The sequence below is a fragment of the Podarcis cretensis genome (assembly GCF_951804945.1).
Source record: "Podarcis cretensis genome assembly, chromosome: 9".
Taxonomy (NCBI): Eukaryota; Metazoa; Chordata; class Lepidosauria; order Squamata; family Lacertidae; genus Podarcis; species Podarcis cretensis.
In genome coordinates, this window is record NC_137178.1 from 11,935,746 (window position 1) to 11,951,304 (window position 15,559).

General features: G+C 45.2%; 1 protein-coding gene across 2 annotated transcripts in view; it reads left to right on the forward strand.

The window, feature by feature from the left end:
- Positions 1-15,559, forward strand: part of FRAS1 (Fraser extracellular matrix complex subunit 1) — a 386,075-nt gene extending 370,516 nt beyond the window's left edge. For both annotated transcript variants that reach the window (XM_079990647.1, XM_079990648.1), the window contains exons 66-73: positions 30-180; positions 1,644-1,751; positions 2,580-2,739; positions 4,162-4,278; positions 6,855-7,021; positions 7,573-7,778; positions 9,607-9,753; positions 11,744-15,559. In XM_079990647.1, coding sequence (XP_079846773.1) covers positions 30-180; positions 1,644-1,751; positions 2,580-2,739; positions 4,162-4,278; positions 6,855-7,021; positions 7,573-7,778; positions 9,607-9,753; positions 11,744-12,340 — 1,653 coding nt within the window. In that variant the 3' untranslated portion in view covers positions 12,341-15,559. The remainder of the gene's footprint in view (positions 1-29; positions 181-1,643; positions 1,752-2,579; positions 2,740-4,161; positions 4,279-6,854; positions 7,022-7,572; positions 7,779-9,606; positions 9,754-11,743) is intronic.

Genomic DNA, 15,559 nt, shown 5'->3' on the forward strand with positions numbered 1-15,559 from the left:
AAACATTTTCACTCTGTGTTCACTGATAGGTTCGCGATTCAGCTCAGTCCTTCCTGACAGTCCATGTCCCTCTCTACGTCTCCTACATTTATGTGACTGCGCCTAGAGGATGGGCCTCTCTGGAACATCATACTGAGATGGAGTTTTCCTTCTTCTATGACACAGTCCTCTGGAGAACAGGTGAGTGGTTGTGGCGCAAAAGTGTGCTATGCAGCAACGTTGCCAGTGTGCCTGGTCCCATGATTTGAAAGCATGTGGTGCAGGAACCTTGTAGTGCTAAGCAGGATATAGGTCTGGTCAGAGTCTAGATGGATCTAGGATCCCTACATTGCTACCTTGAACTCCAAGGCTGGAGATAAGCCTTGTCAACAAATAGCATGCAGAAGTCACTGTATTTAATGAGATTTAGGATTGCAGCCCAAATAAATAAGTGACCCTTGTCAGGCTTAAGAATAGCAAAGTGCAGGGGTACTTCAACCTCGGAGCATGAGCAGCCCACCCAAAATTTTATAATTTGGCACAATATTTGGACTGTTTGATTATTGGATAATTTGTATAATTTGGAATATATAATGCAGTTTGATTGGATTGTTAAAATGGAAGACTCAATAAATATCATTTACCCACCCCACCCCCCCAAAAATATAGCAAAGTGCTATACTCTTTCTTTTTAAAAAATAATGCTATGGGGATGATTGTGAGCCGCTTTGAGCTCAACTTTTGTTGTTGGAAAAGAGGAATACAAATATTAAATCAAATGAAAAACCCAATGCTTATGGGGACTTTAATGGCCTGAAGCTGGCTTGGGAGTGAGATTTGGGAGACACCAATACCCTTGACTCGACTTGACACCACCCCCTTTTAAAGCCACATCCGAAACAATATGGGAGGCAGCAGTAACTCATAGATGGCACCGGACACCAGTTAAACTAATCTACGTAAAGGAGGAGATGTTGCCCAACTGTTGGCGTGGTTGTTCAACTAGGGGGACCTTTCTCCACATGTGGTAGCAGTGTCCTAATGTTGACTGATCCTGGGATTTTCTTTTTGACAAGATTCCACAATTACAAAACGGGTGGGTCCCAAGTCTCCCTCTTTGGGTCTTTTGTCTCTGCGACTGGTCCCAACACTTTTTCATACACACTTAGTATGCTTCCTATTGAATGCAGTAAGATCTATCAGACCCTACATTGGATTCTTGAAGCCCTTGTATTTGGTCTCTGATTCTCTCAGCCTTCAGTGCTAGGGGTCATAAGGAACCTAAGACCTTTGACACTTGCTGGTTTCCTTTTCTCTTGTTTGTAAATGAGTCCATTGAGAGGGAAAATCTCCCAGCTACTCATAGAAACCTCTGCAGAAGCTTTCTAAGTCAGATAGGATTGGACTCACCAGATCTTGGCCCCCCCTTTCCTTTTCTTTCCCCCCATCCTTTTATACTTATGATTTGTTGGACACAAGAACCGTACTTGTTATTATTGTTGTATTTGTTCACATTCTTGGGAAAATGAACAAAGTACAACTGTAAAAACTGGCTTAGCTCTCTTCTTTCTGTCGCTGGGTTGTGACAGGAGGACCAGTGCACTTTGATTAATGCTCCTTTATCCCTTTGTGAAGGAGGCAGCTGATTCTCTTGTTCCCTCCAGGCATTCAGACCGACAGCGTCCTTTCTGCTAGGCTGCAGATAATAAGGATCTACATTCGAGAAGATGGTCGGCTAGTCATTGAGTTCAAGACTCATGCCAAGTTCCGAGGTAAACAGCTTTTGATTTCTGCAAGGAAACCTGTTTGGATGAAGGTCACACTTTCTAGAAGCCCTGGCTCTTATGCCTCATCCCAGATATGGACAGGTGCTGGTTGTTGCAGGATGATGCCACCCTAAGGTAAAAAGGTAAAATACCCCTGGACGGTTAAGTCCAGTCAAAGGCGAATATGGTGTTGCGGCGCTCATCTTGCTTCAGGCCGAGGGAGCTGGCGTTTGTCCACAGACAGCTTTCCGTGTCATGTGGCCAGCATGACTAAACCGCTTCTGGTGCAACAGAACACCGTGACAGAAACCAGAGTGCATGGAAACGCCATTTCCCTTCCCGCCACAGCGGTACCTATTTATCTACTTGCACTGGCGTGCTTTAAAAATTCTAGGTTGGCAGGAGCTGGGACAGAGCAATGGGAGCTCACCCCATCATGGGGATTCGAACCGCCAACCTTCCTACTGGCAAGCCCAAGAGGCCCAGTGGTTTAGACCACAGGGCCACCCACTAGTAGTAGTAGTAATAATAATAATAATAATAATAATAATAATAATAATAATTTATTTATACCCTGCCCACCTGGCTGAGTTTCCCCAGCCACTCTGGGCGGCTCCCAATCAAGTGTTAAAAAACAATACAGCATTGTTCCTGATGGCACCCTACAACCTCTAAGGCACACCTTTTTCCTATGCCTTTACTTGTCCCAGGGCTAAGCCCTGGTATTCATAGATGGCTCAGAAGCTAATTCCTTATGAGCCTTAGATAAAGCAAAATTATGCTAACGCTACTATCGTCATCAACAATAACATCATTTTTTTCCTCTCTATGCAGGGCACTTTGTGATGGAACACCACACTTTGCCAGATGCAAAGTCTTTCATCATGACTCCTGATCACTTGGGAGGGATGGAGTTTGACCTGCAGCTTTTGTGGAGTGGCCAGACTTTCGATTCCCCTTATCAGCTCTGGAGAGCAACCAGCTCCTATAGCAGGTAAGACCAAAAAAAAACAACCCGCCATGTTTTGCTACTGAAGTTGCTGCCATCCTTCTGCTGCCCAGGATGTCTTCAGTTTGATGCTAGGTTTCTGTCAGGGTGAATTTGCAGAACCAGGGGGACATAACAGAGTTGAAGGCAGCAGGGGAATGATCCTGGAATGAGTTGATGCATAGCACTAGGACTTTGGAGGGACTGTGTGGGACGGAGGGTGGGCTTTGCCAGTTATTAGGAATTTGGGGAACAAGGGCTTTGGGAATCCTGCTGGAGAAAAGCAAAGGGTGAGGCAGAAAATAAAGGCTGCTCCTGGCAAAAGAGGAATGGTGGTTTTGAAAGGCAGTTGAGGGTTCTGCACACCTAACTGCCTCACTGACATTTCTGGGTTGGAGGTTAGTCGGAAGTATGGCTGAGTCTGCTCATGGCAATAGGTTTCCCGTGGGATTAAGGAACCTCTCTTTGCATCTTTGTACTTGAGAGGGCTGTTGTTCAGCTCTCCTTACATGAGAGCAACTTTCTCTGATTTGCTGTCCTTTCCACACTCTGCAACTGCCTGCTGGACCAAAGTTGCAGAGCAGAGAAGACATAGGACCTAAGATTCGAACTTTCTCTTTAATTTCAAGGGATGGTGAGCTAGAAATTAATTGACATCAATAAAACTGGTGAATTTGGACCTCTTCCACCCCACCTAGCCCCCTGCCATGCAGTTATTCTCAGGTCTGGGAAACTAAAGATGGCTGAATAGTATGCCAGCCACATTATTTTCTTAAGATTTCTATCCCACAAACACAAAAATTGGTGCTACTCCTTAACTATTTCAGCCAATCAGGTCGTGCAGTGGTTACACTTTGCTCCCGCCGCTTGTGCGGGGAAGTGCAAAGAGGTCTTTTTTGCAGCATCTACAAAGTGAGAAAATGTGCATTAAAGAAAATAAATCTGTAGCAGAGAGCATCAGGAGGCGGAATCTCTTACAGCATTACCTGGAAGATTGCATGTGAGAGAGACTTCTTCATCTTCTTTTGGTGTTTGATCTAATTCCTGAAGTGTCAACTCACCTATCCAACCCACGGGAAGATGTACATTTCACTGCAGTGAGTTGCCACTTTAGATGCTACCCAAAAGTGTAGCAACAGGATACATAAATCCTGTTGATGCCCAAAGCCATCCATAGTTGTTCCGGTCAAAGAACCAGGCCCTACTTAAAGTTTTTTTCTAGAGATCAAGCTGCAGCCAATTACCTATATTCTGGCCTATATGTGGTTCAAACGCTGCTGGTAAATTGTTTGCCCAGAAGGCTGTTCCATTTCTGTGTTTGTTTTGTTCACCTGGCCAAGCTTACCAGGCCCTTAAACAAAGGACTTCGGGGTATAAATAGCAATCCAAATCAATACAGTAACTATGGTGCTTCCTCTCTGCTTCCAGGAAGGATTACTCGGGAGAATACACCATCTACTTAATACCATGCACAGTGCAGCCCACGCAATCATGGGTTGATCCAGGAGACAAGCCTTTACCCTGCACTGCTCATGCTCCAGAAAAGTAAGGAGATGCTTATTTTATTTGTGGCTTGATTTACCATGCCTGGGAATATCCATCAGTAAAGAGAGAGAGAGAGAGAGAGAGAGAGAGAGAGAGAGAGAGAGATGAACACACAGATACCTGCACACCTTTTCCTACATGCAGAAGGCGATTCCTCCCATTCTACTCTCCCAACCGTGCCACGTTCTTCTTTGGCCATTGAGTGGACTGGCTGGATTCAGAGCAGTGGTTGGAGGCACTATCTGCAGAACTTCCAGGGAAAGAAGGCTCAGAGCCAGGGGATTGATAAGTGGTCAAAAAGAGAAGAGGGGACAGACTGGGAGGAGGAGGTGTCGGAAGCCGAAGAGGCAACAGGGTTTAGTGAACAGAGAGAGCAGTCCAGACTCAGAGGCAATAGCAGAGGGGGATCAAGAGGCTGAATGTGCGGCAAGCAAAACTCATTCTTGACAATCGTGGTGGGATGGGTGTTATTCAACCAGCCTTTTCTTGCAAAGCACACTGCACCATTAAGGCATCCTAGCAAATAGATCCCCGCTTCTAGTGACAGGCGCTTTGCTAGTACATAATAAACAATAAACAGTTTAAAGGAAACATTTGAAGGAGGGAGATTTCATGGCCTCTCGGGCAGCTTGATTTCACTGGTTGTTTACAGATTTATTATTTGAATGTTGCGTCTTTTATGTGTCCAGGTAGTGACAAATTGCTAGTGCAAAAAACAAGCAAAACTTGGCTGGTTCATTCAGACAAACGAGAAGCACAAAAGGGGGAATTTAAGAGGGAGACGTGTTTAAACCCTTTTTTCCAAGACTCAAGAATAATAGCAATTCCTGAGATGTGCAATGCTCTTTTTCCCTGCTCCAAGAGGAAATATTGGCACAGCCGTCTTTGCAAACAAAGCTTTTGACAGCATTCCTACAAATGCATCTGGCTGATAGTCCAACACGGCGTGTGAAATCTGGCACTGTGCAGGCTAACAGCAGGCTCAAATCTGTGATCTTCGGATCACAGCCTTTCCTTTGTGCTGCGCTTCAAAAAGACTTCTTTGGGTTATTTCCAAAGACAGAGCCGATGCTTAATGCCACCAGCACACCAGCAGTCAAACTGAAAGCATTCGGGGCAGGGGAGAAATCGGTTTGAATTTTATGCTCTCTTTCCCAGAAGGGTAATAATGCTAGATGTTCTCACTATATTAGTGCTGGCCAAATCCAATAAACAACCCATCCAGCGGAGCAGGAGGGGGCATGACTAGACTTGCTCTGGGGCAATAGGCTTTATTTTCGGGGGGGGGGGGGCGGACATGCAATTTGTAGGAGGCATGAGCTATATTAAGAACAACTAGCCTCTTTCAATTTCAGGGCCGTATTGCCTCTTGGGCAACATGGTGGGAGCCACATTCAGGTTGTTGATAGACCCAGAGGCAAAAGTGCACAGGGCAATCGGTGTCACGGTATCAGTTGTCCAAGTTGACAGCGGTCATTGTGGGCAGTGCCGGATTTACATATAAGCCAAACAAGCTATAGCTTAGGACCCCACTCTCTTGGGGGCCCCCAAGAAAATTACAGTGGTACCTTGGGTTACAGACACTTCAGGTTACAGACGCTTCAGCTTACAGACTCCGCTAACCCAGAAATAGTACCTCGGGTTAAGAACTTTGCTTCAGGATGAGAACAGAAATCGCACGGCAGTGGCACGGCAGCGGCAGGAGACCCCATTAGCTAAAGTGGTACCTCAGGTTAAGAACAGCTTCAGGTTAAGAACAGACCTCCAGAATGAATTACGGTAAGTTCTTAACCCGAGGTACCACTGTAAAGTAAAAAACAAATGAATGTAAATTTCCAAAATATTAAAAAAAACAAAAAACCTACATACAGCAACAGTGTTTTGTGTTGTGAAGGCTCCTATGATGTAAGTAATGGGCCCTGCCTGCTAGCTTGCTCCCTAAAATATCACTGGTTTGCTCATGGAAATCAGCACTGAGTGCTCACAGGAAGGACAGATCCTGAAGCTGAGGCTCCAATACTTAGGCCACCTCATGAGAAGAGAAGACTCCCTGTAAAAGACCCTGATGCTGGGAAAGATGGAGGGCACAAGGAGAAGGGGATGACAGAGGATGAGATGGTTGGACAGTGTTCTCGAAGCTACCAGCATGAGTTTGACCAAACTGCGGGAGGCAGTGGAAGACAGGAGTGCCTGGCATGCTCTGGTCCATGGGGTCACGAAGAGTCGGACACAACTAAACAACTAAACAACAACAACAGCATTCTGCCTGGACTGGTTGCAAGGCAACATGTGCAAATGCCTTTAGATACCTATTAGGTCCACAAATTACCATATAGCATACATGCAACACAAAAAACAGTGACAATTTGTTGTTGACAAAGGACAGCTGGACATATAAAGGGCCCCATTACCTTCAGTAGCTTAGGGCCTCATCAAACCTAAATCCAGCCCTGAATGTGGGGCTGCAAAGGGGAGTAGGACAGGGCAGACTTGGGGAAATGTGTGCTTTCCACTCTGCCCTAATTCTGAAATTGTCTCACAGGCCATTTCTCTCTTGTTTCCTCTCTCCCGTTTAGATTTCTGATCCCAATTGCCTTCCAGCAAACTAACCGGCCGGTCCCCGTGGTGTATTCCCTGAACACGGAGTTTCAGCTCTGCAACAACGAGAAGGTGTTTCTGATGGACCCAACCAAATCGGAAATGTCCATGGCAGAGATGGACTACAAAGGAGCTTTTTCAAAGGGTAGGGTTTACGTTTCCTGGTTGGGTTGGGTTGTGGTTTCCTGGCATCGCCTGTTGCCCAGCAGAAACTGCAGAAAAAGGAGGGGCAGTGATAAAAAGCTGTTGTCTAAATGAAATGGAGCATGGGTTGGTAACAGGTGACACGATTAAAGTTTATAAATTAGCACGCGCTATTAAGGTTAAGATGGGGGAATATGCAGGAAACATGATTTTGAGGAGACGTGGAAAGGGTGTTTGTAGAATTTGTACTGCTAAAAGGGAAAGGGGTCAAAGGAGTGTTGAAATTTTGGGAGGTTGGATAGTTGCAATGGAATGGTTTTGTTGGTGGGGTGCACATTTTTATTCTTATTTATTTCTGATTATTACTTTGTCAAAAATAAATAAATGAAAGGGGGGAGTTTATAAAATTATACATGGCATAGAGAAAAGTGTTTCTTCCTCTTTCATAACACAAACTCCTGGTCTCTCTAAATATATATATATATATATATATATATATATATACACACAAATATTGACTCAGCCTGAGTCCTGTGTGTTTTCGTTCCTCAGGCCAAATCCTTTACGGCCGCGTGATGTGGAATCCTGAGCAGAATCTCAACTCTGCCTACAAACTGCAGCTGGAAAAAGTCTACCTCTGCACAGGGAAGAACGGCTATGTGCCTTTCTTTGACCCGACGGGGACCATCTACAACGAGGGTCCTCAGTATGGCTGCATCCAACCCAGCAAACACCTGAAGCACAGATTTCTGCTGCTGGTACATTGTGTAACTCTAGCATCTTGGGGAAAGGCTTTGAAGGGCAACCACCCTGGGCTTAGGGTGGATGTGGACAGCTGTTGTAGCACACGTCTGGCAGGGGGACAGAAAGGATATCCAGAGGGGATCCTCTGAAGATACATTTACCATGTTACAGTGGTACCTCGGGTTACAGACGCTTCAGGTTACAGATGCTTCAGGTTACAGACTCCGCTAACCCAGAAATAGTACCTTGGGTTAAGAACTTTGCTTCAGGATGAGAACAGAAATTGTGCTCTGGTGGCGCGGCAGCAGCAGGAGGCCCCATTAGCTAAAGTGGTGCTTCAGGTTAAGAACAGTTTCAGGTTAAGTACGGACCTCCGGAACGAATTAAGTACTTAACCCAAGGTACCACTGTATATGTTACTACAGTGCAGTGCAACGTCTTGCTAAAATCCCCAGCATCAGGCAAGGTCAAATTTGCCTCAGGTGGACATTATTAAAAGACAGCAAAATGTCAATAGAATCATAGAGCTGGAAGGTGAATTAGACCAGACTTTGCCCACCTGGACTACAACACCCATCAGCCAGAGCCAGCACAATGGGCATTGTAGTCCAAAATATCTGGAGGGCATCTGAAGTTGGAAAAAAAGGTTGAAAGATGAGACTCTTAACCTCAGGGTCATGGGTCTGAGCCCCATGTTGGGCAAAAAAATTATTGTGTTGCAGGGAATTGACCCTCATGGTCTCTTCCATCTCTGCAATTCTGTGATTCTAATTTCAGGTAACAGAGCTGAGAAGGGCCCTTTTACTTGAGACCCCAAAGAACTGCTGCCAATCAAGAACAGACAGCACTGGGCTCGATTGGCCAGTGGTCCTAAATAGATGCAAATTACTGTTAGTTCCATGAGAGAAGCGGGAAGTGTGGTGAATTAAGAAGAAACACCACACTGATCATTGTTCCTCTCTCCCCAGACAGTAGTTCTGTTGGTTTTAGTATTGTAGTTGTCACTGAAATTCTACTCAATATTGATCCAGAGTAGATTCCAATGTACTGTATAGTTAGCAGAGTAACAACTTAAACACGTTGCAGGATTCAAAAAAAAAAAAAAAGACCAGAGGCAATTATATTTCATCCAGCAGAGCTTGACTGCTACTGAAGGCAAATGAGCATAATGGTCACAAATCCAGTACATTCAGGATTGGCAATGGCCATAAGAAATCCAGTTGCAGCAGTCTTAACTTAAACTTAGAATATCTTACAATGTCTAAACTTTAACACTGAGCATGCTACATAGAGAACACCACACCAGAATGAAAAGAGAGAGAAAGAGAAAGTGAATCTCGGGCTCTTTCTGGCTTTACTGTTATAGTCAGCATGACCTTAATAGAAAGAGATTAGAGAACCAGTTTAAACCAGCTGTACCCAGCTTCTCTGAAGGAATAACCCAAACATCATGACCCTTCTGCTTGTTTCTTTCACACAAAGAAACTTTCAGAACCCTCTTGAATTAATTAGAATAGGAAAGATCTCTAAACATCAGATCAATACTTTCTGCACCAAGAAATGCAGACTGACAGTAGTTACACAAGTGTCAAAAGTCCTGTTGGACTAGAACTTGAGTTAAACAAACTGAACTTAATAGATTGGGACAATTAGCTAGGAGGAAAAAAGATACGGATCAGCACACAGTAGTTGTGTACCTCTCCCCTTTGGCCAGCCTGCTGCCTGCTTCTCCAGGGAGCCATCTTTGGACAATGATGCATTTCTGTGTAGGCCTGCTCTCTTAAGAGCATGTTGTCTCCATTTACCTTCTAATCATGGGCTACTGCTCCCTTCCAATTCCAGGACAGGACTCAGCCAGAAGCGACTGAGAAATACTTCCATGATGTACCTTTCGATGCCTGTTTTGCTTCTGAGCTGCCAGATTTCCACCTGGTCAGCAGCATGCCCGGAGTGGACGGATTCATCATGAAGGTGGATGCCCTCTACAAGGTGAGTGGGATACAAGTTAATGTCCCAGGCAAATGTCATGGTTTTAATTCTACAAATTGATTGTGCAATGGAACACTAGAATCTATGCCTTCTCATTGTTCGGTGTGTGGAAATTGAGGGGGAGCGGGGGATCTGGGTATGCCAACTTTGCTCAAAACGATGCCCTTGAGATGTTTTGCAGAGCAACTCACATCAGCCCCAATCATCACAGCAAGGGTAGAGCTGATGCAAGTTGTTGTTCCAAAGATCTAGAGGGCAGCAGGTTGAAAAAGGCTGGTGTGTGCTCATAGGCACTGCCATCTTTCTTAGATGAGACGAGATGGCACTGTGGGCAGGTGGTTCATCTGCCCAAGGCAGTAGCGTCAGTCCTCTGTTAAATGGGTTTATACCTGTTGTTCCTGTTTAGTCATTTAGTCATGTCCGACTCTTCGTGACCCCATGGACCAGAGCATGCCAGGCACTCCTGTCTTCCACTGCGTCCCACAGTCAAAATCATGTTAGTAGCTTCGAGAACACTGTCCAACCATCTCGTCCTCTGTCGTCCCCTTCTTCTTGTGCCCTCAATCTTTCCCAACATCAGGGTCTTTTCCAGGGAGTCTTCTCTTCTCATGAGGTGGCCAAAGTATTGGAGCATCAGCTTCAGCATCTGTCCTTTTCTCTGGGCCCAGAGATGGAAAGAAGATAAAGTTCCGACCAGAGAAGAATGGCAGATTAAGTTGATGGATTATGCTGAAATGGCAAACATGACCGGAAGAATCAGAAATCAGGAAAACCAAAATTTTAATAAAGAATGGGGGGAATTTATAATTTACCTTAAAAACCATTGTAAACAGTTAAAAATGTTGGTTGGATTGGAATAACACTTGTAGTTTAATGGTGAATTTTGGATATAATGGAGAGGTAAACGATTTGGATTATTATAAAAGATGCAGGAGGAAATGATTAACAACAGGACCCACAAAGGGGAGGAGGGAAGTCCAGGAGATTCTATGGAATCTTGTCTTTATGTTGTATGTTGGATATGTGATTATAAAACTGTAATTTGAGAAACCAAATTTTATATATATAAAATTAATCTGAAAATGAAAGGGAATTTTTCTAAAGTTTGGCATCTGTTTCTTGAATACGCTTATGTAAGGGAGCATGACTGTCAGACAACCGCTTCTCATAGCTGCATTTGGGGAAATGTTCCTGGGTAATATGCTTTGTGTTTAGTCGTTTAGTCGTGTCTGACTCTTCATGACCCCATGGACCAGAGCATGCCAGGCACTCCTGTCTTCCACTGCCTCCCGCAGTTTGGTCAAACTCATGCTGGCAGCTTCGAGAACACTGTCCAACCATCTCATCCTCTGTCGTCCCCTTCTCCTTGTGCCCTCCATCTTTCCCAACATCAGGGTCTTTTCCAGGTAGTCTTCCCCTTTCATGAGGTGGCCAAAGTATTGGAGCCTCAGCTTCAGGGTCTGTCCTTCCAGTGAGCACTCAGGGCTGATTTCCTTCAGAATGGAGAGGTTTGATCTTCTTGCAGTCCATGGGACTCTCAAGAGTCTCCTCCAGCACCATAATTCAAAAGCATCAATTCTTTGGTGATCAGGCTTCTTTATGGTCCAGCTCTCACTTCCATACATCACTACTGGGAAAACCATAGCTTTAACTATACGGACCTTTGTTGGCAAGGTGATGTCTCTGCTTTTTAAGATGCTGTCTAGTAATATGCTTACAAAGGGCAATTGTCTGGAATTATAGTTCTGTTTTTGGAATTCTACTGATCCCTCCTTTCCATTTGCAGTTGAGTGCTCCTCTTTATCACTGGAAGTGCCTTTCAAGGGGGTGCTATCAAAACATAAGGAATAAACAAATAACGATTAAATCCCTTTATCCAGTAACTGAAAAGTTAGGTTTGGGGGCTGAGCAGTGAGGGTTTTCACTGAAGCATCTAGTGAAGACTTTTTTTTTAGTTTATTTTTGTGTGCTCCTTGTGCTTTTCAAACAGGTGGAAACCGGGCATCAGTGGTACCTCCAAGTGATCTACGTCATCGGCCCTGAGACCATCACGGGTCCCCGGGTGCCACGTTCTCTGGTGCAGCAGCTGCGACGCAGCCGCCGGGACCTTGCAGGCCCTAAGGGTGGCCTGATTCTAGACGACTCCTTGATCTACGACAACGAAGGAGACCAGGTCAAGAATGGCACAAACATGAAGTCTCTCAACCTGGAGCAGCAAGAGGCAGTGGCCGCTGCTTCCCTGTCGCAGACGGGGGCGTCCATCGGCAGCGCTTTCGCGGCCATCATGCTTCTCCTGCTGGTTCTCCTGGTCTTCTGCTTCGTGACCAGGAAGTGTCGGAAGCAGAGGAAAAAGAAAAAGGCGGCGAGGGACGCAGTGGAGCAGTATCCTCTCAACACCAAAGTGGAGGCCGCCAAGAGGAACACGGAGGGCGTCGAGAAGAACGTCAACAGACAGTATTGCACCGTGAAGAACCTGAACGTACTCTGTGAAAGCGATGGGGCCTACAAGGCCCAAGGGGCAAAGGTTAAGCAGGTGAACTTGGCGGTGAAAGTCCACAACAATTTACACGACGGAACAGAAGTCTAGTAGCCCGTGCACAACTTTCCTTTTTCCTTTTTGTAATATCTTTTTTATAAATTGTACAAAGGAAATTGGAGCCGGGGTGGGGGTGGGGGGAAACTATGGTTTGTTGGTTTTTTTAAAAAAGAAACCATCCCTGATATTTTTGTAACGGTCTTCGTGGGTGGTGGGGAGAGAAAGGGAAGAGCGATACCTTTTTGGTCATTGTTTGCTTGAGCGGTGAACAAGCGACACGTCTTTGCACGCTTCCACTCCGCAACGGAGCTACCTCACTGAGAAGCAGGCCTGCGTTGAGGCGCTGAATTGAGTCTCTTGGATAACAGCATTCCATTCACACACCCATCCAGCCTCCAGTGCTCAGTTTCCTGTATCTTCCACTGCACAATGGGGTTGATTAAACACTAGAAGGGTGCCGAATGCAAATGAGGCTTCTTTGGAGGTGGAAGAAGCAACAGGTAATTGTTGTGGTCCACTGCTTCCTCTCGCAGTCACTATTGCATCAGTCACATTGGAACTCTGGTTTAACCATATCTACACACCGGTTCTCCAACTCCTGAGTGAAAGTGAAGCACGCTGCGGCAGCATTAGAGGAAGCGGGCAGTGATTTAAGGGCTTCTCTTTGAGCCAGTCGCACATGACAGAAGTCTCAGCTTTTAAAGTTCATTTTAGTTGCTAATTATCCTCTCTCTCTCTCTCTCTCTCTTTCCTTCTTTCTTTCCTTCCTTCCTTCCTTCCTTCCTTCCTGCTGTCATGGTGCAGGTAACATGTTAAGCCAAATGTATAATGCATTCTCTTTGAGCAAAAGTAAGATCTGATCACCACTATTACTAGAACTACCACTGCCATATATATTTGGTGATGCCCAACTAAGTTGTATTCAGAATAGCAGGCTATCTCCCATTGTTTGTTTAGTGCCAAAAATGTGCTGGGTAATATTCAGCCGGTCTCCACTTAAGTAGAAGAAGTGGTTTCTTCCTCCGTAGAAACACTTAATGTTAATTTCTCAAATGTCTGAATTGTCATACATTTCTGAATTTTCTCCAGTCCAGAATTCCATGAGTGTTCCATTGGACACCCAGAAATCCAAGCAGAGCAGGCTTTCTCAATTGTTTCAGTGGGGTGAGCCAATGTACAAACGGAAAGGAGTATATGTTTGTGGGTTGGCTCCCTCCCTTGACATGAATGGGAAATCATTTCATGAGGGAGCTTCACACATGCATTGGAACTTCAGTGCCTGGAATAGATTGTAGAACAATTACATTCTGCTGTTAGTGCCTAAGCATACCTACTTGGATATACATACCATTGACAACAAGGAACTTGTTCCTGAGTAAGCATACAGAAGATCAGATTGCACATACCTAAATACAGTGACCTCCATAGGAGATGAGCAAATATTTGTGGATATTGAAGAAGAACCACTCTGATTTCAGAAATGTTGGTTATAAATGCATTGTATGCAGTGTGCCTAATCTCATTACTGTTTGGTCTGCTGCAAATCTGCTGTGACAGTCTCATCATAGCGGCTGGTTTTGGGACAATTATGAAGCTGACGGACCGTGGTGGAATATTTCACCTGGCTGAGATTGCCAATATATTTTTCTGTAGATGCACACTTGAAAGTGTCAAAAGACCTGTAATCGTTGCTTTACTTCGTTTGATTCACGCAATCACTTTGTATATGTTTTGATCGAAGCCAACAGGCAGTATTGGATTTCCCTCAGACGCACACTGGCCCGTTTATTCACAGTTTCAGCATTCTGCCATTCATAATTAAGCAACATCCGTGATGCTTTGAAGAGGTCTTGTGAATGCTTTGACCTGTGTTCAGATTGTTCCCTTGTGTGCCCTGGACTGAAGACTTTTCCCAGGGCTTGTCGAACGTGAAGTGAATATTCTGTTGGACGATTCACATGAGTGGGTTGACCCTTGGTGGAGAAAGGCCATTTGCGTCGACATAAAACCATCATACAGATTGGGACTGGAGCTTTCGCTACCAGGATGTTGTGTACAAGGTCTAGCCTGTTGCCCCACTTCAGAGCCTGATACGCAACGCCACTGAATGCACATAGCCCCTGCCTTTGTGAGCTGTACTCATTGAGACCAACGAACCCTGCCCTCCATCGAAGTGAATGTGGGTAGCGGAGTTCATTGCATACATTGAAACCTCTGGGCCCACAGCAGCCTGCAGAATCTGGGGAAGAACATGAGAGCCGCCAGAGTGGTCTTGGAACAGGCAGCCCTGGGTTTGAAGAAGAAGAAGAGGAGAAGGAGGAGTAGTTTGGATTTGATATCTCGCTTTATCACTACCCTAAGGAGTCTCAAAGCGGCTAACATTCTCCTTTCCCTTCCTCCCCCACAACAAAAACTCTGTGAGGTGAGTGGGGCTGAGAGACTTCAGAGAAGTGTGACTGGCCCAAGGTCACCCAGCAGCTGCATGTGGAGGAGCGGAGATGCGAACCCAGTTCACCAGATTATGAGTCTACTGCTCTTAACCACTACACCACAATGAGTCTCTGCTCAGAAGCCAAGCTGATTGGTTGATCTATGGCAAGTCTTTAGGCCTATCCTACCTCACAGGGTGGTTGTGAGGGTTAAAATGGGATGACTCCCCCCCCCCCCAGTGGCATTCTGGGCTCCTTGGAAAGGTAGTATAAAACGGTAACAAAAATGATACTGCAGGAGAGTTACTCTGGCATGGCAGGCAAGCTCTCGTGCCAAGTTACTTAGTCCTGGAATGGCAACATTGTGTACGCGTGGTGTTGGCAAAACTGTAGGGGAACCATGGAAAATCCATCTCAGTAGTAGTACAGAGCATATTGCACATTGGTGTTGCTATACGAATAATGATTGCAATGCTGTTGAAACACGAGACAATAAGCACACATACGTTCTCCTAAATTGTACAACTGCTGGCACATGGATATTGCATATTGCTGTTTGTCACCAAATGTTCAAGTGTTGAGGCCTGCAGGCATACAAGTCCCACCCCCTTTCGATATGCATACTTCCCCCATTCCGAGAGAAAGTTCTTTTAAGCTGCTTTGAGTAAATTTCATTTGGCGCTGTCAACCCATTTTCTTGAAACTCGCCTTTTTATTCTGGAGCATTGGTCATTTTGTTACGGGACGAATGGTTTTTATTTCCATGATACCCTTTTCTCTGCATTGTTGCTGGGTTTTTGTTTTGCTAATAAAAACCACATTTGGTTACTTTTCAACTGAA